Below are 27,200 nucleotides of genomic sequence, written 5' to 3'. Positions count from 1 at the left end.
GGCCCATTTTAATCCATCCAGTCGAATATCTCAAAAACCAAGTCCGGAAGAGAAAAATGTTTCAGACAAAAGTTGTTTGGTTTCGAGGGGGCCATAAGATGGTATTATTGGTTTGACCTTGGAAAATCATTTGAAGGTCATGTAAAGGTCAACTTTAAAATCTTAAATTAAAACCCCCATTTTTATTTAGTATTCTTGTAGCTGACCTCGAGAGCTTTCTAAAACACTATAATAAAGTATTTTTTCATTAAGTACTTTTTGAGTTATTTTATATTTTAATCTGACATATTTTGATATAAAAAATAAAATATTTCGTAAAATATTCAGTGTTCGATAATTTTACCGTAATACTCCTATGTACAGAATAATAAGACAAATTAATTAGTGCCAAAAAAAACAAATAATTGTTTAAAAAATACATTGTAAATAATTTTCTTAAAAACAATTTTTTTTTATACTAATTGATTTGTCTCATTATTTTGTACATAGAAGTATTACGGTAAGATTATCAAAAACTAAATATTTTACGAGATATTTAATTTTTTATATTAAAATATGTCAGATTAAAATATAAAATAACTCAAAAAGTACTTAATAAAAAAATACTTTATTATAGTATTTTGGGAAGCTCTCGATGTCAGCTACAAGAATACTAAATAAAAAATGGGGATTTCTATTTAAGATTTTAAAGTTGACCTTCACATGACCTTCAAATGATTTTCCAAAGTCAAATCATTGTCACCATCTTATGGCCCCCTCGAAACCAAACAACTTTTGTCTGAAATATTTTTCTCTTCCGGGCTTGATTTTTGAAATATTCGACTGGATGGATTAAAATGGGCCACCCAGTATATATATATATATACAGGTATATATATATATATACTGGGATATATATCCCAGATCATTTGGGACAATACTCGTGTGCAGATAGAGCAGACCAAACTGAGTCGAAAAGTTATCTTTCATTTTTTTTTATAATGCTTAATAAAGGAGTTATTATTGAGTAAAGTCTGGTCAATCAGCGCCAACCTTTAGCCAGGCGCACATCGGTGAACCGAGCGCCGTGAAGTATGCGCTGCTGCATACTATCAGGCGCGCGGCTCACCGACGTGGGTCCGACTAAAGATCGGCACTGATTGGCGAAACTTTACTCAATAATAATTCCTTTATTAAGCGTTATAAAAAAAATGATACAGAACTTTTCAGTTTGGTCCGCTCTATCTGCACACAAGTATTGTCCCAAATAATCTGGGACCCTGTATATATATATATATATATATATATATATATATATATATATATATATGTATATATGTATATATAAATAGACCAACATTCATATAATTTTCCTATATTGGAATTATGAAGTTGACATATTACAAAGAAACTGGGAGAAGAGCTATATTTGAGTATTCTTCTCTCGTTTCAATCGTTGCTGAATAAAGTATTTCATCAGTATCGCTACTGATCGCTATCTTAGAGAAAAAGAAAGGAGGATACTCAAAAATGAGTCTCTAACAATTTTTCTATTTCATTCTACAGATTGAATGCTTAGACTATGTTCTGTGATAACATTTACACGTCAATCGGGTTTAATAACATCCGTAGTTTTAAAAGTGGCCAATCACAGCTATTCTTCTGAAAAATGAAATGATTGTAATCGTCCAGTTTTAGAATTACGAATGTTATTAAACCCGATTAAGAGTGGCGTGTAAACGTTATATATATATAATGCATGTATGTATGTATGTATGTATGTATGTATGTATGTATGTATGTATGTATGTATGTATGTATGTATGTATGTATGTATGTATGTATGTATGTATGTATGTATGTATGTATATATGTATGTATGTATGTATGTATGTATGTATGTATGCATGTATGCATGTATGTATGTATGTATGTATGTATGTATGTATGTATGTATGTATGTATGTATGCATGTATGTATGTATGTATGTATGTATGTATGTATGTATGTATGTATGTATGTATGTATGTATGTATGTATGTATGTATGTATGTATGTATGTATGTATGTATGTATGTATGTATGTATGTATGTATGTATGTATGTATGTATGTATGCATGTATGTATGTATGTATGTATGTGCATGCGTGCGTTCGTAAGTATGTGTGTGGATTTACCACCTTCATATTGTGATAATCCAGATTATATCTAATACATCATTTTCTCTTGTTTTACTTCTCTTCTTCTTTATAATTGTTTCATAGAAACAATAACGCTAAATTCATTTTAAAAAGGTAATTTATAAACATTTGTGTATATGTGTGTGTGAATATGTATCTGCGCACGTATGTGCGCAATATTATTTAATGACGATAAAGTCACGCAAGTAACAGCCGCACTCTAACGATGGGTAGGAGAACTATAAGACTTAACGACGAAAAACTAACAAGACGGTCGGCATCGCCACAGAATTTAATCTCCATCTCTTCAGGATGGTAGTTTATACATTTTGGTGGTCTTCGTCGATACAAGCGTTCTCTCCTTGCCGTGCATGCTCCAGGTTCTGTCAATGCCTCGATAGGTTCAATACTCAACTGTTTACTGCCGCATGGACACAGCGTATCAACTACCAGCAATATCAAATTAGTATGACGAATCTTTTGAACGCTGAACGGTCTACGAGGCAAAAACAAAAGAAAAAATATATTTGTTAGATCGGAAATTTTCTGATTTATCTTTGGAAATAGATGTACGTTGTAATACATTTATAAACAATAATCTTAAAAATACAGGAAAATTTATTTCATAAATGTGTGTATAGTATGTGTGCGTGATCGTTATAAATTACCTTTCGCATCCAGTAACGTGACAATTAGTGAGCTTTCCCTTCAAAGGATTACTCTGCCCGCTGGTATTAAGCCGTTCAGGTTGCAGAATGTACAAATCTGTTTTCTTCTCACAGGAGCGCAACTTTCGGGGATAATGCGCGGAAGTAGCTCGAGTAGTTGGTGGCGAGGCTGGCGCAATTATTGGAAATCTCATAAACATATTGTTCTCGTCCGATGTTGCTTCCTCTGTCGAATCGACAGGAGTAAGTGAATCGAGATTATGCGTTTCACCATCGTCCGTGAATATCAAATCGTCTGGAAAAAATAAATACAATTTCTTGAATTAATGAAAATGATAATGAATCTAAATTATCAGATCCATTCTATGAAAACAGACTATTGCAAGGGCAAACATTTTCTCAAAAGATCATTATCATATACAAATTTTTCGATCTATTTAAAACATATTATAAAATTTATTTATAACACATAAATAATTCAGTAAATATTCACATTAAGTCACCCCTTTAAAAGTCAATGACCTTAACATATGTTATCAAGGTCATGATCTTGAGTAGTATTCAAGAAGTTTTAACTGTCGCTCGTTGTTTATTAAAAAGTTATTAACAATTAAATTGTATGATAAGGACCAATATTAAATATGAAAATCTGAACTTCTTTGGTTAAAAAAAAACTATGAATTTTAAATTAGTTGTATATTTAAGTATTTATATAAATGCGTAGGCAAGGGAGGGACGAAGCTCTTCCTCCTGCACTCCCCACCCTCCAAAAAAAGAAACTTACCTATCCCAAACCTAATTTTTATTCAAAAAATAGAAATTGGTTTGGATTAGGTTAGTTTTTTTGAAGGTAGGAGTGCAGGAGAAGGTGCTCTGCCCCTTCTTCGCTTATGCATTCATTTAAATATATAATATATAATATTAAATATATAATAAATATGAAATTCATACTCGGGAAAGTTTAGATTATCGCATTTAATACTTGTTCTTATCATATAATTTAATTATCAATAACTTTTTAAACAAACAACGAGCGATGGCTAAAACTTCTTAGATGTTACTCATGATCTTGACATATGTCAAAGTCATTGATTTTTGAAAGGGCTGACTTAATATAAATATTTATCAATAATTTTTAAACATATTTACACTACATCTCTTTCAAAATAATTCCGTTGAGCAACTGCATATCTATGGTTGTAAAGCATCTTAAAACATTTCCGGAAATTGTTTTTCGATAGTTCTTTGATAGTGTGTTTATCGCGTTTTCAGTGATGTCCTCGGCACTCATGAAAACTTTATACCACTCGTTTTCTTTAATTTTGCTTCATTATATACTTCTTAAAGTATTTTATTTTTGTAGCAAAATATAAATCAAGTCTTTGCATGATATTCTGTAACCGATATTTTTAAATGCGACGAACCAAAAAAATGTAAGAAACAAATAACAACTTTTATTACACTAAAACGGCAGACTGCATAATATAACACGGTCTGAAGATAAATAATGATTGTTGCCAATTTCTCAAAGGTCCATGCACGATTCATAGAAAAAAACGTTTTTGGTCAATTTGCTTGAATTTGTGATATATTATAGTTCTTATGTCCCTGATCAAAAATGTTAAGTTACAGAAACTTTCTATGTCTAGTTTCTGAATTATACGGATATACAAGAAGCATCGGAACACCTTAATATTTTGAAAAATACGCATTTTAGAAAAAAATGTTTTATATAAAAGTTGTAGGGTTTTATATGACGCATTACATGGCAATATTAGGTAAGCTACAAGAATATATAATCAAAAATGGGGGTTTCTGTTAAAAAATGTCAAGGTGATCTTTACGTGACCTTGATAACGCTATCCAAGGCTTAACGCTTCAATAACATAATATTGCTATGTAATGCATCACATAAAATCCTACAACTTTTATATAGAACATTTTTTCTAAAATGCGTATTTTTCGAAATATTATATTAAAGGGTTCCGATACTTTTTATATACCCGTATAATTCAGAAACTAGACATAGAAAGTTTCTGTAACTTAACATTTTTGATCAGAGACATAAGAACTATAATATATCACAAATTCAAGCAAATTGACCGAAAACGTTTTTTTCATATGAATCGTACGTGGTCCTTTAAATATTCTGTGCACAGTTTTTTTGTATTAAAAATTTTATCATATTCCGAGAATTTTTTAAACCTACTATATATATACGAATAAGCTTAAGAATACATATATACTGAGAATACAGGGATTTTACTTATAAATGCATTTATGAGATACTACCATCCAAAGAATGCATTGCATTGTTAGCAAATGCCAATGTCGTTCGCCAGAAATCTTGAATATTGAGCCCTAAAACCAGAGTCCAAAGAAAATTGCCAAATGCCACCGCTGTTTTTATAATAGAGTTGGATAGAGTTCGCGGCGCTGACGATAGATGAGATTCTTGAGGGCTACAAGTTCCTTGATAATCAATAACAGTTACTTTTCTGAAACATTGCATAAACAAAATACATTAATAGTAGTGATATTAAATATCTTATAAATTAGTTCGAATGTGTTTGCATAGTTTTGAACTCTCTACGATTACTTTAAAAAATAAAAGCAGTACTTGCAAGTAGATTCGGATCTTGACGAATATTGTAGGTCTTTGTGACTATTTAAAAAGATAAGAACAATATTTTCAAATAATATCAAATCTAAATGGTTTCAAATTTTCTATTTCAAGTTAAAAATTTCACATTTTTTTATATCAAATTATTTTATGATAATCAACACACATACAATCACATTTAAATATATCATATTTAAAAATTTGACTTGGTTAAAGGAATGCGAGAAAAGTGAAAATGTAAGAACGAAATAGTCAGACTATATTTTTACGATTAGAGAATAGAAAGCGAAGAAGAGTAAAAAGAAAAAATAACGGGAGGGAAATGACGAGATAAATGATGAAATACAGATAATAGATAATAAGAATTATATATTATGGAATACAAGAGGCAATTACGAATAAGCATAAAAATTCAGATTAAAAGAAAAAAAAGGGGCAAGTTGCGGATAGCAGAGAATAGAATTTAAAAAAGCAACATCGATGAAAGAGATTCAATATTAAAAAAGAATGTCAATGATGCCAAAAAGGAAAACAGGGTGTTTATTCAAATTTTATAAAAAAATTCCCTAATCTTCTAAGTATTTTTGTTCAAAATTATAATAGGAAAATATAAAATTTTTGGTGCAATTTTTTAAAATAAATTTTTTTATTATATACACTTTTTTTGTTTTTTACTCATATAAAAGAAAAATATAGAGCTTCTTAAGTTTTAAGTGCTAGATTTGCAGTGAAAGAAACGAATAATTTTCACTTAAATATAACGTTTTCATTTTTTATCGCTAAAAATTACAATATACGGTATGTATTACATATTCAATATTTTGTTAAGACATTGAATATCTATAAAGCATAAAGATATTTTTGTTTTTAAATTTCCATTTTTTAAAGCAAATCCCAATAAAATTCTATGAAAATTTCCTGATTTTTCCAGGTACAAAAGAAATCCCTGAGAATATTTTACAGGTTTTCCATGTTTTTCCAGAGAGTAGACCGAAAAAGAATGAATATGACGAGCTGAATGAAATGGAAAAAAAATTTATGCTGACGAAAAATAAAAGAGTTAAAAAAGAAAAACAGAAAAGGGAAGAGACAGAGAACGATTAAATTTAATAATTAGAATAATACAGACGCGCGCTGCGCGCGCGCTTTTATTTATGGACATTTTCCAATTTTTTTAACTTTTCTTTCCTAACTTCAACTTTTTCATTCGCAAATTGTCAAACTGTCAAAATTCGCATAATTTGACAGTTGCAAATAACACGAATAAAGCAAGTCGCAGTGCACAAGCGATATAGCCAGTCAGCATCGCGGAAAAGATGCTTCAACGCTTCAATATATTCGAGTTCGAGGTTACATGTCTTTTTTAGAAAGGGATTAAAAAATGATACAAAAAAGCTTTAAGAAGCAAATTACGAATGTACATGCATATACATATTTAAATTATAAATCTCAAAAGTTCTTCAGACTAGAGTAAAAATTAACAAAATTCTTATTATTAAATGTTTCAGTCCTCGACTAGATCTTCTTTAGTAAAGTTACGTGATACGTACAAACTGAATTACGTGTCTCAAAATTCAAGTAATCAAAAATATAAAATTGTGATTTCGGTTTTAAATAGCATGTCCTACTACTGGATATCTCCAGCGAAATGCCAAATGAGGTTGAAATTCATCACCTATCATAGACTTTTTCCAAGAACTTGTGGGGGAAATTTTAATAGATTCCGACGAGAATCTGAAAAAAACGTGGTTACATGACAAAAACAACAGAATAATAAAAATTGATATGCTAATGGAGACCCCATTGTAGAAGTAGATAAAAGCTGTCAATCAATGAGAACACAGGAAATGATCATGTCGCGTGTTCAACTATCAATAAATAATCTAATGAGGTCAAAAACGCATATGAAAATTAAAAGCGATGGAACTTCAAGATGTATATAAATATTGTATATTTGACGCAAGATAAACATACTAGATTTAAATCTTATTGAGCTTCTTAATGATTGGTAAATAAGAGGAGTGCAACAATTCAATATCGTCCTGCAAGTTAAGACTGAATTTTTGACTTTTAATAAATAACATTTCAAGCGTCAATCTTCTTGCACAGCAAGATTCCTCATCAAGAATTTGTATGTGCAAATCACAATCATGATCTATGTTCATCATGATTATGCCGATTATCTAAAATTTGTGAAAGTTATAACATGTACAAACATTTCTTAAAAAATTTAGAATTTTATACAAAATGAATCCTTTCACCGATTCTCACCAAATTCAATACCAACCATCTTTTAATAATAATCTATCCATGTAAAAAAATTTAACCCGATATCTCAAAAATTGCGGAAGTTAGCCGTTGCATAACAAATCGCATACATACATACATACATACATACATACATAGACATTTTTTAAGAATATAATTTTAGAACATTCTGAATACATTGGCATAAAAAACTCGAAAAAAAAATTTTTCACGAAAACAAAGCTTCCTCTATAAGGTAGCAAAAAGATAAGAATTTCTGGGAATATATATAAAAAAGAACTCCGCACACTTCTTATATCGAAAATGACTCCCCATGGATTTTGTTCAAACTTTAGGATTTTGTAGTTCATGATAGTAACGCTAAGCAAAAGACTTAATCAATTAACTGGTAGGCCCTTTTCTGTCCCAAAACTGGTAAAATCAATTATACGTTTCAAAAATCGATACAATTGTTTTTGAAGTTGCTGATTTCGAATCCGGACTCGTAATTTTGATATCGCGCATCTCTGAAACTATACGTCCAAAAAGAACCTAATTTTTTGCAACATCTGTTAGAATTCAGAAATTAATCCAGTTGGCGGACTTGACACAAAATTAACAGAAAATCTCAAAAAAAGAATCCTAAAAAAAAACAAAACCTAAAAAAAAATATTTAAAAAATTTTTTAATTAAAAAAAAACTATTAAAAAAATGGAATGTAAAATCCCATCGTGGTCTCCACGTGGTACACTCTGGGGTCGTGATTTCTTGGTCACCAACTAATAGCGGGGGTATATTTTTCGCTTTCGAGATGTGCTTCGGCTCACTGTCTCAAAAATTGTTCAAAGAGAGCATTTTCGAGCACCATATTAACTTAATGATGAGAAATTTGTAGTCTCTGAGCTCAGATTCCGATTCAGCGATCCAAAAAACTCTAGGGTACCAAGTTTTATCCAGATCCATCGAAATTCATCGGAGTTATTCAATATGCGCATTTATGTATCATTACCAATTCTGGCACAAAAATTTAAGGCGCATATATGCGTCATTACCAGTTAACTGGTTAATGAGTACAATTGCCTAAAAGTTTATAGTTTAGTCTGGAGAGAACGTTCAAAGTTGATGATTTTTAGGACGAAATTTACCGTATTTGCAGCTTTTTGCAAGTTTCAACAAGTGAAACATCCCAAGATTCATCACGTGGGGATGACGGGGGTGGGCAATATGGCTTTGCTAGTAGCAAAGTTCTGCCAGAGACTGGGTTTGGCAGTATAACCAAACTACTAATTAGATCTGGACACCATAGGATAGTGCATGCAGGCGCAGAAGGCAACCTCTTTATTGCATTAGAGCACATCGGGCTTATTCCTCGGTTGGCTGAATTTATCTTATAAAAAGAAATTGTAAGGAAGCCTCGGAATATAGACAGGACAAAGACTCGGCGACAAAAAAGAATAATGCGATTAGGAAATTAGAAGATAAGGAGCTTTAATAGGAAATAAGTAGAGCTCGTGCAAAAACTCGACAATATGAGACTAGATGTGCTAGCATTAACGAACACCAAGAAAAAGTGTTAGTGCTATATCACTCTTGATAACAATCACTTATTTATATTCCGTGGAGTAACCATGTAGGACAAAGCACAGACCGAAATGCCTTTTCTCATCCACAATCATCTCAGAGAAGCCATCGTAAGCTGGGAGTTCGTCAATAATAGGATGCTGACAATAGTGAATCTGCAGTTCGCATCTAATCAACCCGTACAGATTTTAGTGGTTGCTTACAACCCTATGGATGATGCAATTGAAAAAATTAAAAATCAGTTCTATTAGGAGTTACAGAAAATTATTGATGATTCTAAAGAACGTATAATTATACTAGGAGATTTTAATGGCAGAATTGGTCTGCAATTTGGCGGCAAGATGAATACCAGGTAAGAGGGTCCTGTGGAGAACCTTTGTTTAACAACAATGCATCCAAACTCCTGGAATTTTGCATGTCCAACAATCTTGTAATAATAAACAGCCTGTTCGTCTTCTTCGTCCACAAGTTGGTATATTTATACATTAGAGAAAAACCCTCCTAGGGAAAACGAATCATAGACTACATCTTAATGGAAAAACTAACCCACAGGGTTTTAAATGTACGTATTTTCCGTAGACCAGAGATTGGCAGTGACCCTTATCTACAAATTGCAAAGCTGAAATGCTCCTACAATGCCTAAATTAGGAAGAATTCCAAACTTAAAATCAAAAGTTTCAAGCTCTGCAAAGTGCCTGTCCAAAGCTGTTTTAGACCAAAATAAGGAAAGTCTCGGCACAGATTTTTGATACAAATGAGGATTTTGAAGCTTCATGGGATGGTTTTAAAAGAACAGTGTTTACAAGCAACTAAAGAAGTGTGTAGTGAATCCAGAATCGGCGGCTGCAAGAAAAGAACAGTTTGGTGGAATAATGATTTGAAAGCTGAATTATGCCATAAGAAGGTTCAGTGAAAAAAGTATCTTGTTGGTAAACAGACAATGAATGATTGATGACAAATGATTACGAGGGGTACAAAATTCAGAGGACCAATGTAAAGCAGCTAGTTAAGGCAGCAAAAGAACAAAGCTGGGGTGAGTTCGGCGAAAAAATGGGAAGAGAAACTCTAAGCTTTTCTACAAAACTTTAAAGAACCTATGGAAAGAAAAAGAATATTCTCTTAAGTTTGTCAAAGACAAGAGTGGTAACTTGTTGAGAAACTCAATGATACTGGAAAGGAGGATTTCAATGATACGTGGAAGAAGGACTTTGAGGAGTTGAACAAAGAAGCGGATGACACCTCGACGGAGCCAGAACGGATGGGCCAAAGACAAACGGACGCTACCGCACAGCACAATTACTCTTGCGGAGTTGCGAGCGGCGATTCGAAGGATGAAACTCGATAAGATGGCGAGGTGTGATGGTATCACACCGAAAATGATTAAATATCTTGAAGAAGAAGAGGCTATGTTTTTAAAAGTTGTAAAACTGGAGAATAAAGAATATTCCCGAGGATTGGAATGTGACAGCGATTCTTCTCTCGTTTAAAAAAGATATAATGAAGAATATAAAAATCACAGAGATATCTTCTTGCTGTCGATGCCTGGAAAAGTTTACTCCAGAATCCTGAAGTCCAGGCTAAGGACGATAATGGAGCCATAACTGGAAAAAACCCAGTATGGCTTCAGACCAGACCGAAGCGCTCAAGATTTAATCTATGCAACAAGAACAATTTACGAGAAGACAATAGAGCATGAGAAAGTTATGTATACAGAGTTTGTTAATTTGGAGGCTGCATTTGATTATGTGAAAAGGGAAAAGCTCTGGAGAGCTCTTAAGGAAAAGGAAGTACCAGAAGAGTTAATGCGAGCGATTTAGAGTATGTACAGGAAAAGTAAGAGCCTTGTAAGAACAGCCAACCTTGAATCTGACATCTTCCTTGTTAAGCAGGAAATAAAACAATGGTGCAATTTGAGTCCTTTTGTTTATAACTTTGATAGACTTGGTGACTATGCAATACAATTCAGGAGTTAAAAAGTTCAAACTTGGTAACTATAAGATGCAACCAGTGTACTTCTCTGAGTCATTCTTTGCTGACTGTTGTGATGATTGTTCTTTGCCGACTCCTGTGAAAAGCTACAATCTCGAAATATTAGCGGGAGCGCTAACCAGAAGAAGGCTCAAGATTAATGTTGAGAAGACAAAGATAATGACAGTGGGACGTTCTTCCTCCACTCACCAGGTGACATTGTTTGGTGAACGCCTCGAGCAAATAAACTGTTTTAAATATTTGGGCATTCGTCTTGTCAGCGACGGAAGAGTCGATAGGGACATTAATGAGTACAGCGGTCGTCTCTTTTTCTCCATCAGATCGGGCTTCCTCAATAAAAGAGAGATTAGCAAGAGGACAAAGATCGCAGTCTATGGTACAAGTCAACATTTATTCCAACTCTGACCTATAGCATGAAGTTCTGGTGCCTTATTGGAAGGCAACGAAATAGGCAAGCACCGGAGAAGAGATATCTATGCAAAGTGGAGAGAAAGACAAGACGGGACCGTATCCAGAACCAGACCATCTGCTCAACTCTAGAAGTGGCAGCACTGACCATCATAATCCAACAAATTCAACTGCGTTGATTTGGGCACCTTATGAGGATGCCACAGGGAAGAACAGCTAAGACAACGTATGAAACACGGTCAGAAAAATGTCGGTCCCGAGGATGACCCCGCTGAAAGTGAATAGACGATGTCGCGGATATCTTACGGCACAGAGGACTTATTCTTGGTGAGAGAGCTTGTCTGTTAGCTGACTGAGATAGATGGAAGTCTTTCACCCTTGATACCATAAAGTTTGAGAGAATGGATTAAATAAAAAAAATAATAAAAATGAATATTACTTCAATCCTAAGATATTGATTTGATTATTAGATTTGATTTAGAAGTACAATTTCCTATTTAGTTTCTCTAATTATGGAATTTCTTCATATGTACTTTCACAAACATTAATGTCACATCTCTTTTACGTCACAATAGGTAGATTCTATAACGGCATGCGCAACTGGATTCATGCAAATACACAGCGATTGGACAATTCGCAATGTGATAAGAATATCTTTTAATTTCCGTTTTCCAAGAATTTTCTGTTTTTATCCCAAAGAGTAAAAATTAGGAAAACTTTACTGTACATATTAAACTTGATCACATCCCTATCTAATAACATAGAACTTTTTGTTCTGATCTACATTTCAGAAAACAGAGATTATATTGTTGTAACTTTCTATGTGTAACATTATCCAATCCTCTGTCATATTGTGTGATTTTTTAAATAAAATATCTGTACAATATAACTTTTTCTTCTCCATAAAAAAATTAATGTTACCAAAAATTAATTATATGTATAAAGAAAGAAGACAAAAAAATGATGAAAATGATATGCTTGAAAAAAATCTTAAATTTTAAAAAATTTAGATCTGTTTATGTTTTATCAACTTTATTAAATAGTAAGCATGAATTTATATAATTAGAAAAAAATAATTACCTTTTTATTAATACAAATATCAAAGAAAAAGACATGTTTTAAATTCGACAATTTACTTCCTTTTTCCTATTTATTTATGATTCTGTATCAAGATGAACTTAACGTAATATTTTACAAATCCTTTCTATATCTTTCTCAATGGAAGAGAGTGCATAATTAAAAAATAAATTTTTTAATTAAAATTCCATAAAATAAAAATTTTATATTATGTATTATTAACCCGTAGTAACTATACCAAATTTGCACCACTTAAGCTTTCTTGCTTCTGGATCTTTCTATCTACATTCTGTAACGGTCTTTTCCCACTACAACAAATATGCCATTATCCTAGGGTACTAACTGCACAGTGAGCCGGAACACTTGTTTTGAAACCGCTGCAGCAGCAGTATCAAAACTTTGAGGAGATGCTTATTTGCATTAGTGTGACAGCAGCATGTGCAAAGTCGGTGTTCGATAAAATAATTAATTTTATACTTTCGTATAATAAACGAGTGGAATTGCATTGAATGTAAGTATTTAAACATATTTTGTTGTTTTTAGTATAAAAATTTACAATTTTTTATGATCTTTTACATTTTTAGTAAATTTCAGAGCAATAATATTTTTTTATAAAATCTTAATTATTTTTGTTCTTCTATAAAAATAAGTAATTATATTCAACAGCATGGCTGAGAAAGGGAGACACCTTAAATTTAGATTAAAAGTAAGGATAAAAGCGTAGATGAAAAATAATTTTATATTCTTGCCATTTTTTGAAAAAATAAATTTTTTTATCTATTATAAACAAACCATTTACTGACTTTTTCACCTTTTAAATATATCATACTTTCAAACATCCCAAAAAATCCTTAATATTCTATAATGTTTATAAATTTTTTTTTTTCCAAAATACATTTTAACTTTAATTTAGAAAAAAAAACATTTATTTCTATCAAATATAAAAAATGGCGATTTTTTGAAAAAAAGAAAATTTTTAAAAAATTTTATTTTGTTTTTGACATTTTTCCACTATTACAAAATTATTTTTTGCATCTGAGACCATTACCATTGGATTCCTGGGGAATTTTTAAGAAAGCTCAAGAAGCCCAAGAAGCTCATATTATCGAATATTTTTGGATTATTTATGCGCGAGTTCTAGAATTTTAAAAATACAAAATCCCAAATCGCACTAGTGTGGTTAATACGTATACTGAGTAGAGATATGTAGAAGTTATTACAGGTTAAAAAGATTAAAATAAATGGAAAACATTTAATATTGTTTTGTTTGCAGAAATTTGCAAAAAACCGTTCCTTTTATATATATATAGCATATAATTCAAAGTGGCTATAAGCATTTTTATAACATTCTATATATGTTATTGTGTTACCTGTATATCCTATCTTGTACTAAAGAATCCATTATTGTCCCATCTATTTCGCCGAAAAACTTTCCAGTATGCTCGTGACGTTCGCTTATAATGATAAATCCATTGTTATCTAGAATATAACAGTCGAGCTCTTCGGATGCACAATTTTTTTTACATCCTGTCATACCGGTACACTAAAAATAGAACGTTCGATATGAATGTATCGAGCGTATGTATATAATTATGCAAAGAACAAAAATTCTGTTTCAATTTACCGTAGAAGTAATATTGACGAAATGAGTTGCCAAAGACGAATGTTGAAATTGCAAACCCACTACTGCCGCCGGAGCTTTGTGGCTTCTCCCGATGTATATCGCATGAGTAGCGGTGACAAGCGGATCGGCCGTTTCAGCTGATAATTCAATAATTAAAGAAATAATTAAAGAAATAACAATAATCAAAATAAGTCTTTTATATATACTTGAAATATTATGCAAAACTCACGTGGTAATAACATTAGCATTTAATTATATCGCTTTTGCATTGACACATAAAGCTTATTCTAAAATGAAGTGCTTATAATTTCTTAATTTAATAATAACATTATTTTTTATCTATGATTTATATATGATTGATAAGGATGATCAAAAGGGGTGAGGGGGAGGGGATAATTCTTATAAGCACATAATCTATTATCCAACATGCAATCCATTTTTATAAAAATAAAAATTGTTGATTACGACATCCGTATTGATGTTAATGTAAACCTTATTCTATAAGTATCTCTCTCTATCTTTTACAGTTATTATTTTAATTTAACAGAGATCGTCAATATGTAATAACATATGATAAAATATATTATGCAGGATATCTCTCATCTCTCTAACTTAAGCATTTTAAATATCTGACTTTTTTAAGCATACAAAAAAATGTTAGAGGAAAATAATATTTGTTTGGAAGGAGCAAATATATATGTACACACACACAAGCGCGCGCGCGCACACACACACACGCACACGCACACACACAATTATACAGGGCGGGGAAAAACTCCCGGACCCTTGAAGTATCTCGGAAGGAGTGAGATGTAGAAAAAAATGTTTCAGACAAAAGTTGTAGGGTTTCAAGTAACGCATTACATAGTAATATTAGTACGACCTTGAATAGCGTTGTCAAGGTCACGTGAAAGTCATCATAAATTTCATAAATGGCACCTCCCATGTTTTATTGCATATTCTTGTAGTTTATCTCGAGAACTTTTCAAAACACTATAATAAAATATTTTTTCATTAAGTACTTTTTGATTTATTTTATATCTTAATCTGAGATATTTTGATATAAAAAATTAAATATCTCGTAAAATATTTACTTTTCGATAATCTTACCGTAATATTTTTATGTATAGAATAATAAAAAAAATACATTATAAATAATTACATACTTTGTCTTAAAAACAATTAATTTTTTATACCAATTGATTTGTCTCATTATTTTGCGCATAAAAGTATTACGGTAAGATTATCGAAAACTAAATATTTTACGAGATATTTTATATTTTATATCAAAATATGTCAGATTATCATATAAAATAACTTAAAAAGTACTTAATGAAAACATATTTTATTATAGAGTTTTGAAAAGGTCTCGACAAGGGCTATAAGAATATGCAATAAAAAATAGAGGTTTCAATTTAAAAAATTTAATGTGACCTTGATATGATCTTAACAATGCCATCCAAGGTTTAACTATTATTCCTATCTTCTTTTCCCCTCAAAACCAAACAATTTTTGTCTAAAAAGTTTCCTTCTGAAACTTACAGGTTTTGAGATATTTGAGTATATTGATTAAAATGACTCACTTTATATTATATATACAAGGTGACATGCAACGAGCGCCCACTAAGTACATAACGTTATTCTTTACCAGAATCTGAGTCAAAAAGTTCTGAACCATTTTTTTATAGCGCTTAATAAAGGAGTTATTATTGAGTAAAGTCTGGTCAATTAGCGCCGACCTTTAGCCGGGCGCAGTGAATTGCGCAATTGGTAAGTCCGGATTTACAATAGTAGTAAGCTCTAAAGCGGGGAGCATACACTTTTGCATAAGCGCATAATCATAAACATAAGGAAATTGACCAATCAAATTCCTAATGCTTATGATTATGCGCTTATGCAAAAGTGTGTGCTCCCCGCTTAAGCTTTAAGAGGATGCCGGAGCGACGGGCGAACTCCGACGGGTGATTGTCCTCATCTAAGTGTAACTAAAAGTATCGGCACATTACCAACGCTTTATAGTTATATTACCGATATCATTATGTAGAGTAATGGAGTCAAGGATATGTGCATACTTTGGAAAGAGCAATAAAATACCAGCTTTTCGCATTGTGTTAAATATGTAAAGACAGAAAATATGATGGATATCTACTCTATTTCTGTTCTATCGTCTCGTAGAAGCAACGACTTTACATAGATATCCGTTTGTGTCGCATACATATTTTGAATACAAATCTATGATATTGCTCATATTATCTCTTTTGATTTTATCATAATGTGTATATATATGATACATATACCCAGCAAACATCGAATATATCTGCCATATAACATAGATGTAACATGTGCACTTTTATTATGTATTATACATGTTATATGTATAACAATCATATCTTGATTTGCTGGATTACAATTGATGCAGCACAGTTCGAGAAAATTGAACTAAAATATATTATATATGGATGTAAATATATTATGCATATATAATTTTGAATATGATGATAAATCTTTATCATTGACAGTATATCGTTATAATCGATATGATTGAGGACTAATAAGTAATATATAAACTTCTTCACTATAAATGTGAATGTTTATATATTCTTATGACATAAGTATGCACATATTAAAAGTTACATTTATATAAATATTAATATAAATATTTATAAATGCAAACACATAAATACTCTGTCCGCGAAACATTGCAACAAAATTTTATGAGTGTTACAATATTTTGGATATTTATAATATAGAAAGGGCTCCTTCATCGCTCATTTTCGTGAGAACGCAACTAAAATATTTTATTTATTATTTTCATATTTGCGATTATAATTTGCAAACGAAATTGAGGCATCTTTTTTCTGGCCAATATTGTTACGAGTATCAGGATGTATTTCTTTAATCCTAATTTCTTATCATTTTAAAAAAGGCAGTTTATTGCTTGCTATAATATACAAAACCGTTTCCTCATACTCTTTACATCCTTGGTGTATTTTTTTCATAAGGATTGCCTCCTAATTACGAAATATATATTTTCTCTCTTTAGCTACTAACTTGTATATACATAGCCTGATAGACTATTATATACGCGAAATTTGGTGCCATTAAAAAAAAAATACATCACCAGGAATTACAATAATAATTCCTTCTAATCATTTGTAAGCTTTTATGATTGGTTGTAATCATATGAAGGAATACCAAATATTGCACACTTAGTCTTTCAAAAAAACGGAAGTTTCTTTAAATTTCTTCTGGAATAACTGTTTTTTAATAACCAGAATATTCATGCACAAACCGTATATGATATGAAAAATTTTTTAAACCAACCAGAACACAAATAAAAATCGCCTCTGGGATAAAATATTTTTTTAATAACCAGAGCACACATGCAAACCGCTTCTGGAATAAAATTTTTTTAAACCAACCAGTATACGAATAAAAATCACCTCTAGGACAGAATGTAATTTTTTTAATAACCCGAGCACACATTCAAATCGCATCTGATGTGAAATATTTTTTTCGACAATCAGTTCACGAATTGATCGCTTCTGGGATACATTGTTCAACCAAAGCAAAACGTTTTTGGTGGAAAATATTTCTTTCGACAACCAATTCACGAATTGATCGCTTCTGGGATACATTCTTCAACCAAAGCGTACATGCAAAATGCATTTGGTGGGAAATATTTCTTTCAATAACCAGCTCACGAATTGATCGCCTCTGGCTAACTAACTACTGTGACACAATTACTATTGCCAAATAAATATAATCAATTTTCACAAACATATACACACATGTAGATAATACAATATATAACACACATATAGTATTCTCGGATAAGAAAGAGATGGACATAGAAGAATGGACAAAGAGAGAAAGAAGATATGAGTATAACAATATTTTGTGAGCAAGTGTCTGTACAAGTGCCAAAAGTAAGAAAAAAAAGAAATAGTTATATCTTTCTCTGTAGCAATACTTTATGCTCACTAATGTTTAGTGACTGATATGAATTATCAATCGATATATCGTTTTACAGCCATTCTTTCACTTACTCACTGCTATTTTCTCTCTCTCTCTTTCTTTTTCTTTTTTTGCCCATATCTGTCCATTTATTTATAACAAAAATAGTATATGAGTATTAAATACTATGTGCATCATATATAATATGTATATTTATGTGTATACAGTCATTCTAAATTCCATTTGAAGATCAATTTTATGTTACGATTTTTTATACAAGAGTCTTTATATTGTTTTTTCTTTAGGAATTGCTTTAAAGATATAATTTAAAAAAAAGAAATTTTGAATATTATATTTTTATATAATATTACATTATCATATTTATATTTTTGTGTACTGCACGGAAATAAAATTAAATAATATCTAGCACCATATTAGTATATAGTATACATTAAAACACACACACACACACACACACACAATTCCTTCTAAAATTATAAATATACTATCCTTTTGACCCTTATTCTTTTTAAAGAAAGCCTACGGGCAAAAAAGAGCAAGTGTCTCTCGAAAATTATGTTTTCGTCCCATTATGTGGACACACTATTAAAAGCACACTACAAAAACACAACACTCGTTTTTTAAATTCAACGCGTTGTAACGCGTTATAACAATTGAGCGTACTTTTGCGGTAATCTCTCGTTACGCGTATGTATACAATCGCGCAACTGAGCTATTGTAAGTACTTGCCGCGCACTGATATAATCGCGTGTGCCTGACTGCGTGTGTGTGTACATGGTACTGTTGACTTAGAGTGCGTTCCGTTTCACGCATTGAGCGCATAAATCGCCTGGAAATCTATAATATATGTTACATGAACTATAGATTTGCAGGCGATCTATGCGCTCAATGCGTGAAACGGAACGCACCCTTATTCCCCGATACATGCATATATACTTATGTACATGCATGCTATAAATATCACGTAATAATAAAAACAAATACGCATCTTTATAAACGAATATTCTCTATCCGAATAAAAAAATATTTTTCATATTAATTAAAATTAATTTGATACATAAAACCATTATTTATTTATATTTTACGACAAAAATTAAATTTCTAAATTCTTGCTTTAGAAAAAGTTTATTTTCTATAAATATAGGCGAGCTTATAGGAATATGCAAATGTTTGGTAACATAAAAAGATAAAATATATCAAATTTTCTTTCCTTATATATATATATATATATATAAGGAAAGAAAATTTTTATATATATATATATATATATATAAATTACTAAATAGTTATAAATAATAATAAAGTCATAAAGATTATATGCATATATATATATATATATATATATATCATGCTCCTCACACATTCGTTTACCTTTATCACAGATGAATAGACAGATAGCCAATGGCCCGGGTTAAGGCGAGACTGGTCTTTCTCACTGGTTTCAGCGCCATACCGTCATAACGGCCAATGCAGTAACTACGTTCTCAAGCAAATTGGCAATTACGAAGCGACGCGTTACGCGGCATGCAGATTTCTCGTTGCGTATAACAGCGTGACATAATATGCTTCTTCGAGCTACATTTATATTAATTTAAATAAATAAATATACACACACACACATACGCGCGCGCATATGTATAATAATAAAACTACAATATTAATATACATTAGTTAACAGCGATAAAAATAAGCTGAAATCAGGAATTAATATTTTTTTTACATTTAAGTATCACGCGCACATCTTGATTCAAAATAAGAGTCTCGAGACCGAAACTCGACTCTAGACACGCGCACGTTGAAATATCCGCTATCGCGACACGCGACGCGATTTAATGTGCGGGAAAATTGTAAATAAGCCAAGTCACAAATAAAGCTGATATTTATCTATTTATTTAACGTGGAAAATGTCTGAATTATTTAACTAAAGTACGTGTAGTTCCCGGGCGGAGCCTGAATTCCTAAATTCCTTCCGACAAACGATCCCAACTACCGTGCCTCTCCCGGAGGCACAACATAACATTTAAATACGATTTTTATGAAAAAAATATTTTAATACAAAACAGAATATTGCGCAAAATAAAAAATACTAGAAACAAGAATAAACATTAAATATTACTTATAAAATATTTACTATAAAAAAAATTAAATAATGAAAAATGTATCACTTAATAAATATTTTAAAAAATTTGTCTACAAAAAAATCAATAATGATTAATTTATAACATCGGAACAATAACATAATAAATGAAAGACAAAATCAGCAGAGCAATGAAAATCAATATCACATGTAGTAAAAAAATCAATAATGGATAACAGATTTACCGCGCAAAATAACAGAATAATGAGACAAATCAATTGGGGTATCAAAAATACATAGTTGGCTTTTAAAAAAATGTAATTTGCAACATGCAGGTGCATACTTCTTTTTAAAGGCAACCATGTGTTTTCTTTACATCTTTACATATATATATATATATATATACTGGGTAGCCCATTTTAATCCATCCAGTCGAATATCTCAAAAACCAAGCCCGGAAGAGAAAAATGTTTCAGACAAAAGTTGTTTGGTTTCGAGGGGGTCATGAGATGGTGACAATGATTTGACCTTGGAAAACCATTTGAAGATCATGTAAAGGTCAACTTTAAAATCTTAAATGGAAACCCACATTTTTTATTTAGTATTCTTGTAGCTGACATCGAGAGCTTTCCAAAACACTATAATAAAGTATTTTTTCATTAAGTACTTTTTGAGTTATTTTATATTTTAATCTGACATATTTTGATATAAAAAATAAAATATTTTGTAAAATATTCAGTTTTCGATAATTTTACCGTAATACTTCTATGTACAGAATAATAACACAAATTAATTAGTGCCAAAAAAACAAATAATTGTTTAAAAAAATACATTGTAAATAATTTTCTTAAAAACAATTTTTTTTTGGTACTAATTGATTTGCCGAAATCACTCAGATGATCGAAATTGCACTCCGATGGAAGTAATTTCTGACAGCGTTTTTCCGGACATTATGGAGATCACGAATAAAAAGTGTTATCCTTCTGGAAAAGAACTTTTCAGCAATTTTGGAGATAACTTTGCAGATGACGATGAATGGCTCAACAATGGAAATTCACTTCCATTATTTCCATTTCTGGAGAATAATTCTCAAAAAAAAGTAGAAATGAAAGCGATCATGCTGAAAAAGAAAAAAAGTAAACAACCTCCAAAAAAGAAGTCTGCCTCCAAACAAATATATATTGAAAAATTGTCCGAAATCGAAAAATTAAAGAGAGAAAATTCGAGATTAAAGAAGCTTCTTATACAAAGAAAAAGAAAACAAAAGAATGTCACAGCAATTTTGCAACGTCACAATATTGAAGCTCAGAGGAAGAAAAACGTTTGCAAGCACAGTGTAAATGAATTTTTGCATGGAAAAAAATATTTAAAACCACTAGCGAAAACAATGATAAGGCTTCAATTACACAAAGGAAAAGCAGAATATACAAAAGAAGAAAAACAGCTTGCGAAATTTATGTTTTATTATTCCGCAAGTGGATATTCACGAATGAGAAAAGCAGGATTAAATCTTCCATCAGAATCTTCTGTGAGAAATTGGATTTCAGAAACAGAAATTCGACCGGGATTCTGAGAAGAAATATTTTCGAAAATTCAAGAAAATTTATCAAAACTACCATCTTCGCAAACACTTTGTTGCTTAAAATTTGATAAAATGTCAATAAAAAAATTTGAAGAATACAGTAAAAAATACGACATTATTGAAGGATTAGTAGATTTTGGACCTCTAGGACGAAGCGATCAACCAGCGGAACATGTTTTATTATTTTGCCTTGATAGTATTAATGCAGAAAATCCTTGGCGGCAAATAGTAGCATACTTTTTGACCGGAAAAAATTCAACGCATAAAGAAATTGTTCAACTCACCGAGATATGTTTGCGAAAACTGAAAGATATAGGAGCAAATGTTGAATTGATTACATGTGACCAAGGTGGAGCAAACAGAAAAGCTTTCAGTAATTGGAAAATTTCATCACATCAACCGTTTTTTTTATTGAATAATGAAACTTATTTTAGTTCCTTTGATTGGCCCCATCTTATCAAGCGGTTGATTAGTCAATTGAGATCGCATAAATATATTTACGTCAACGGAGAAATAATAATATCGTTTTATGATTTATTTGGAACGTGGCAATTTGACAGAAATTTAAGCACTTCAAATTTATTAAATCACATTACCTACGCGCACTTTTATCCAAATAATTTTGAAGCCATGAATGTCACAAGAGTTTTTCAAATGTTAAATGCAAGATTTGCTGCATCAATATCAACAGCAGGCCACAGTAATGTGTTGAAAAGTACTTCATGGGAAGCATCTGCGGATTTTGTATACAAAATGAATAAAATAATAGATGCTATGAACGTGTACTATTTAAATGATTGGAACGGAGAAAAGGGGCCGTTATCAAATGCTAATGCAATGGCTGAAGAATTATTAACATCTTTTATAGAATGGTGTTCAAAGTGGAGTATTTCTTCTAACAAGATGTCGAGACCTCCGTGTTTTGATGAAATGATTATGACTGTGCGAGCAATTTTATCTATGTATCGTTCCATCCAACAACATTATCCAGACTTCAAGCTCGCTACAGCACTATGTAACCAGGATTCCGTAGAGCATACATTCGGAAAAGTTAGAGGACGCGGAGGATTCAACCGTAATCCCACCGCGAGAATGGTACGGTTAACATTGCGCCATATATTATCAAGTGGATGTATTTACGGAAGTGGCAAAGGCAACGTAACTTGTCCAGAAACGCTTTCGTTAATGGAGAGTACATCGGAAGTTCGTGAAATGGAAGCTATAAATACTGTTCAATTGCAAGAAGAATTAACTTTTCCAATTGAAATGGATAATGACGATAATGATGATCTTATTGCGACAGCTTTTGAAGAAATAACGAAATATTCAGAAGAGAACTATTCCGACAACTTTATAATAAATATAATCGAGAACAGTAATTCACCAGGGACATATGAAGGAAATGCAATTGCATATTTTGCAGGATATATTGCTCAAAATAATTACAAAAATACTAAGTGCGACAGCTGTCGTGAAACAAATATAAAAACACCGATGGAGGGATCAAATGATAATGAGATTTACATTCAATTACGTGAATATGGACACGAAGACGAAGATGGACCAGAAGTTGAATGGCTATCAAGGCCAACGGATGTATTTATAAATATTGTTGCTCTTCAACTTCAAGCATTCAACTTTTGTTATAAGAAATATTGGCATTTAAAAGATGTGAAAAGAAATCTTCTTGAGATTTATATAAAACACGTTCAGCATCATGTAGCTGCAGATTGGTTTGACCCAAACAACGAGTGCTATCTGCATAGAATCCAAATGTTGGACTTTATGATAAGAGTCAAGATATATGCAATTGCAAAAAAAAAATAACAATGGAAGGAGAGAAGGAATAAACATAGTTGGAGGATCAAAAGAAATAAGAACAAAGTGTCAAAAACTGAGGAACATAAAGCACATGTAAAAAGATAAAGATAAAAAACAGCAACGGATATCTCAAAAAATCTAAAGCTGGGATAAAAAAGCATTTTAAATACACAATACAGACTGCGCTTTGCTACAACTTTGCGCGCCTGGCAGAATGCCTGTTCAATGCCTTTTTTCCGTATGTATACATATATTTTATTACATTTATAAATACATAAATATATATTTATTTAATTATTACGTACAAATTTATTTAATTGTTTTTAAGAAAAAATATGTAATTTGCAACATGCAGGTGCATACTTTATTTATTTGATATATTTCAGGGTCACATTTTTTTACATGCAGATGATAAGGTATAATGGATTAAAAATATATTGTCATAATGCAACTCAGAGTACATTACACAAATATGAAGTATAAATCTCTTTGAAAATGTATGCATAAAAATTAATATAAATTCTTCTATTTAAATCTTATTTGAGTCTGAATACAATAATTCTTCAAAAAACACGTGAGTATTTAAATCTTAAGTTCTTTCTTTTTATGCATTATAATTAGTAATATGCATATAATAATTACTCATTATTATAGATATCGATGTTTGGAGACTGGCTGATAACAATAGATATCATAATTTATTTCTGGTTTGCACGTAGATTAAATCGGAATTCATTATTTTATTATATTTGTGGCATAACACTAAGAAGGATTTTATCCCTTATAATTTTAATATATATATATATATATATATATATATATATATAAGGAAAATTAAACCACAGGTAACTAATTTATAGTTGATTTTTAAAATTTTTTATATTTTTAATATTTTTTATATATTTATTCAAATTATGTAATGTTAATTATCATATTTTACAATTTACATTCTACGTTCTAACAATTTTTATATACTTTTTATATAATGTATAAACGCAAATATTGTACTTTCAATTAATAATAAAATGTATTGCTACGTTTTTATTTGTTGTTTATTTAAAAGAGACTTGTCTATAACACCGCAATATGTATATACCTATCATATACCTACCTATATAAAATAAAAATTTATTAATAGCAAAATAGAGATATATAAATTTTTTTAAGTTTATAAGATGTATGGTAAGAAAATAACATTTATCAGAACATAAAATCAATAAACACAAAGAAAAGTTTCAAAAAGAGAGTTTGGAGAAAATAAAAATACATAGACGACCTTCCCGGGAAAAAATAGATTAAATGTAAATAGATGTAATTATATCTAATTAAATCTCGTTAATCTAAAATGAAAAACTTAAGATCTACTTAGATGTAAGCATATCCCCAAGTAGCAAAGAAATGTTTAATAAATGTTTAAAGCTCATTTTTAAAGATATTTTAAAAATGTTTATTAATATTTTATCAATAAAATATTAAAAAATTAAATATTTAATAAACGTTGAATCAAGACTTATTTTACATAAACGTTAAAATAGAGTTTTTTTAAATAAAAATATATAAAAACAGATTTCATTCATAATTAGAAACGTTTTAAAAATATATATCTTAAAAAATAAGTTTCAAACATTTATTAAACATTTCTTTGCTATTTGGGTCCATTTAGATCCAGATAGATCTATCGATGCAGATCTATTTCAAAAATAGATCTGCACCAGTAGATCTAAATAGATCATCATACGTATACTTAAATCTTAGTTGATCTTTGAAGATCTACAGAGATTTAGATAGATCTATCAGTGTAAATCTACATAGATTTATATCGATCCACTTACAATTAGATCTAAATTGTTACATAAGTAGATCTAAAAATATATAAGATATATATGCTTAAATTTAAAAGTAGATCTTAAGTTTTCCATTTTTTACATCTAACGAGATTTAATTATTAGATATAATATTATATCTATTTACATTTAATCTATTTTTTTCCGGGTTTACTAAATAATAGTACTTAAATTTAAAAAATAATATTGTTAACATTTGACGCTATTTAAAGTATATAAATGTATAAAAAATATATACGAAAATAAAATATATTCCTAGCATTAATCCAAGTATTTTAATAGTTTCTTTTTTTATCGGACGCAAAAAACAAATTTTTAAATGCAAGCGATATTGCATTGTATAATTTTATTAAAAATTATTGAAAGAAAAACTATAAGTATTAGTATTATCATATTTAAAATAGTTATGTTAAAAAGTCAAATATTACATATAGATAGCCAAGAAGCAAAACTCTGACAAAAATAAATATTGGAGTGTAAATCAAATGTAAGGAAAAAGTGACAGAAGCGTAAACGAAGCTTCTAGAAGACAAAAATTAAAACAACGAAACGTAAAAAGAACGTTTCTTTTACGTTTTGTTGTTTCAATTTTTGTCTCCTAGAAGCTTTGTTTACGTTTCTGTCACTCTCTCCTTACATTTGATTTAAGCTCCTTTGACTTAACGAAAACAGTTTATGACAGATAAATTAATTATTTCAACAGTAATATAAAAGTTAATTATTATATATTTTTTATATATATATAAAATATATATAATAATTAACTTTTATATTACTGTTGAAATAATTAATTTATCTGTCATAAACTGTTCTAATTCGCCGGCCGCTTGCCACCGCTGCAATATCGCGTCACTGATCTGTCTATTAATCTCATGTTTATTCTCATCATTTCATCTCTCACACTGTCACACTCGTCTCGCGGTCATTTAGTCCGGATTTGCACCTAGAGGCAAAGTCTATCGACAAAATTAGATATATTTAGTCTGGACTCAAACCAGGGGCATAGTCTGTCGACAAAATCGGATATATTTAGTCTGGACTCAAACCAGGGGCATAGTCTGTCGGTAAGGGGCATAGTGTGTCGATAATCTGAGCACGGAAATGGCAGTCTCGCCTTAACCTAGGCCATTGGCTATCTGTCTATTCATCTGTGCCTTTATCCACGCTGTTCTCTCCCTGTCTCTCTTTCTCTTTCTCTGCTCATTCTTTATTGTATTCTTTCATCCCCATTATTATATTTAGTTTTTTTCTGTTTTTTACATAAACTCGTAAAGTCTCATCTTTGTTGATATGTACTTAAATCGTGGAAAAGGATTTATTATTTTATTCAACCAAAAAAAAGATTACTGTATGCAAAACAATAATCGTTCTGGTGGGTAAAACAGAGCAGTCCGAGATCCTCTTAAGAAATTGACTAATCACAGTCGAGTATTCTCCTCCTTGATTGTGATTGGTTAATTTCTTAACGCTGAAGGTTTACTACACCTATTGTATTGTAGATCCGGACTAATATGCGTGAC

At 30.6% G+C, this 27,200-nt stretch overlaps 1 protein-coding gene across 3 annotated transcripts in view; it reads right to left on the bottom strand.

The window, feature by feature from the left end:
• Nucleotides 1-1,959: 1,959 nt before the first annotated feature.
• Nucleotides 1,960-27,200, bottom strand: part of Stol (voltage-dependent calcium channel subunit stolid) — a 141,290-nt gene continuing 116,049 nt past the window's right edge. For 2 of the 3 annotated variants that reach the window (XM_070298082.1, XM_070298083.1), the window contains 5 exons: nucleotides 14,379-14,515; nucleotides 14,125-14,297; nucleotides 5,122-5,327; nucleotides 2,830-3,124; nucleotides 1,960-2,657 (listed from right to left, as the gene is read on the bottom strand). In XM_070298082.1, the coding sequence (XP_070154183.1) occupies nucleotides 2,360-2,657; nucleotides 2,830-3,124; nucleotides 5,122-5,327; nucleotides 14,125-14,297; nucleotides 14,379-14,515 (1,109 nt within the window). In that variant the 3' untranslated portion in view covers nucleotides 1,960-2,359. The remainder of the gene's footprint in view (nucleotides 2,658-2,829; nucleotides 3,125-5,121; nucleotides 5,328-14,124; nucleotides 14,298-14,378; nucleotides 14,516-27,200) is intronic. The other variant, XM_070298084.1, reaches the window with a different exon arrangement.

The sequence above is a fragment of the Polyergus mexicanus genome, unplaced genomic scaffold (genome assembly GCF_030449975.1).
Source record: "Polyergus mexicanus isolate NDT 795.1 unplaced genomic scaffold, iyPolMexi1.0 SCAF_6, whole genome shotgun sequence".
NCBI classification, from domain to species: Eukaryota; Metazoa; Arthropoda; class Insecta; order Hymenoptera; family Formicidae; genus Polyergus; species Polyergus mexicanus.
This window is presented reverse-complemented; position numbering and strand designations above follow the sequence as displayed.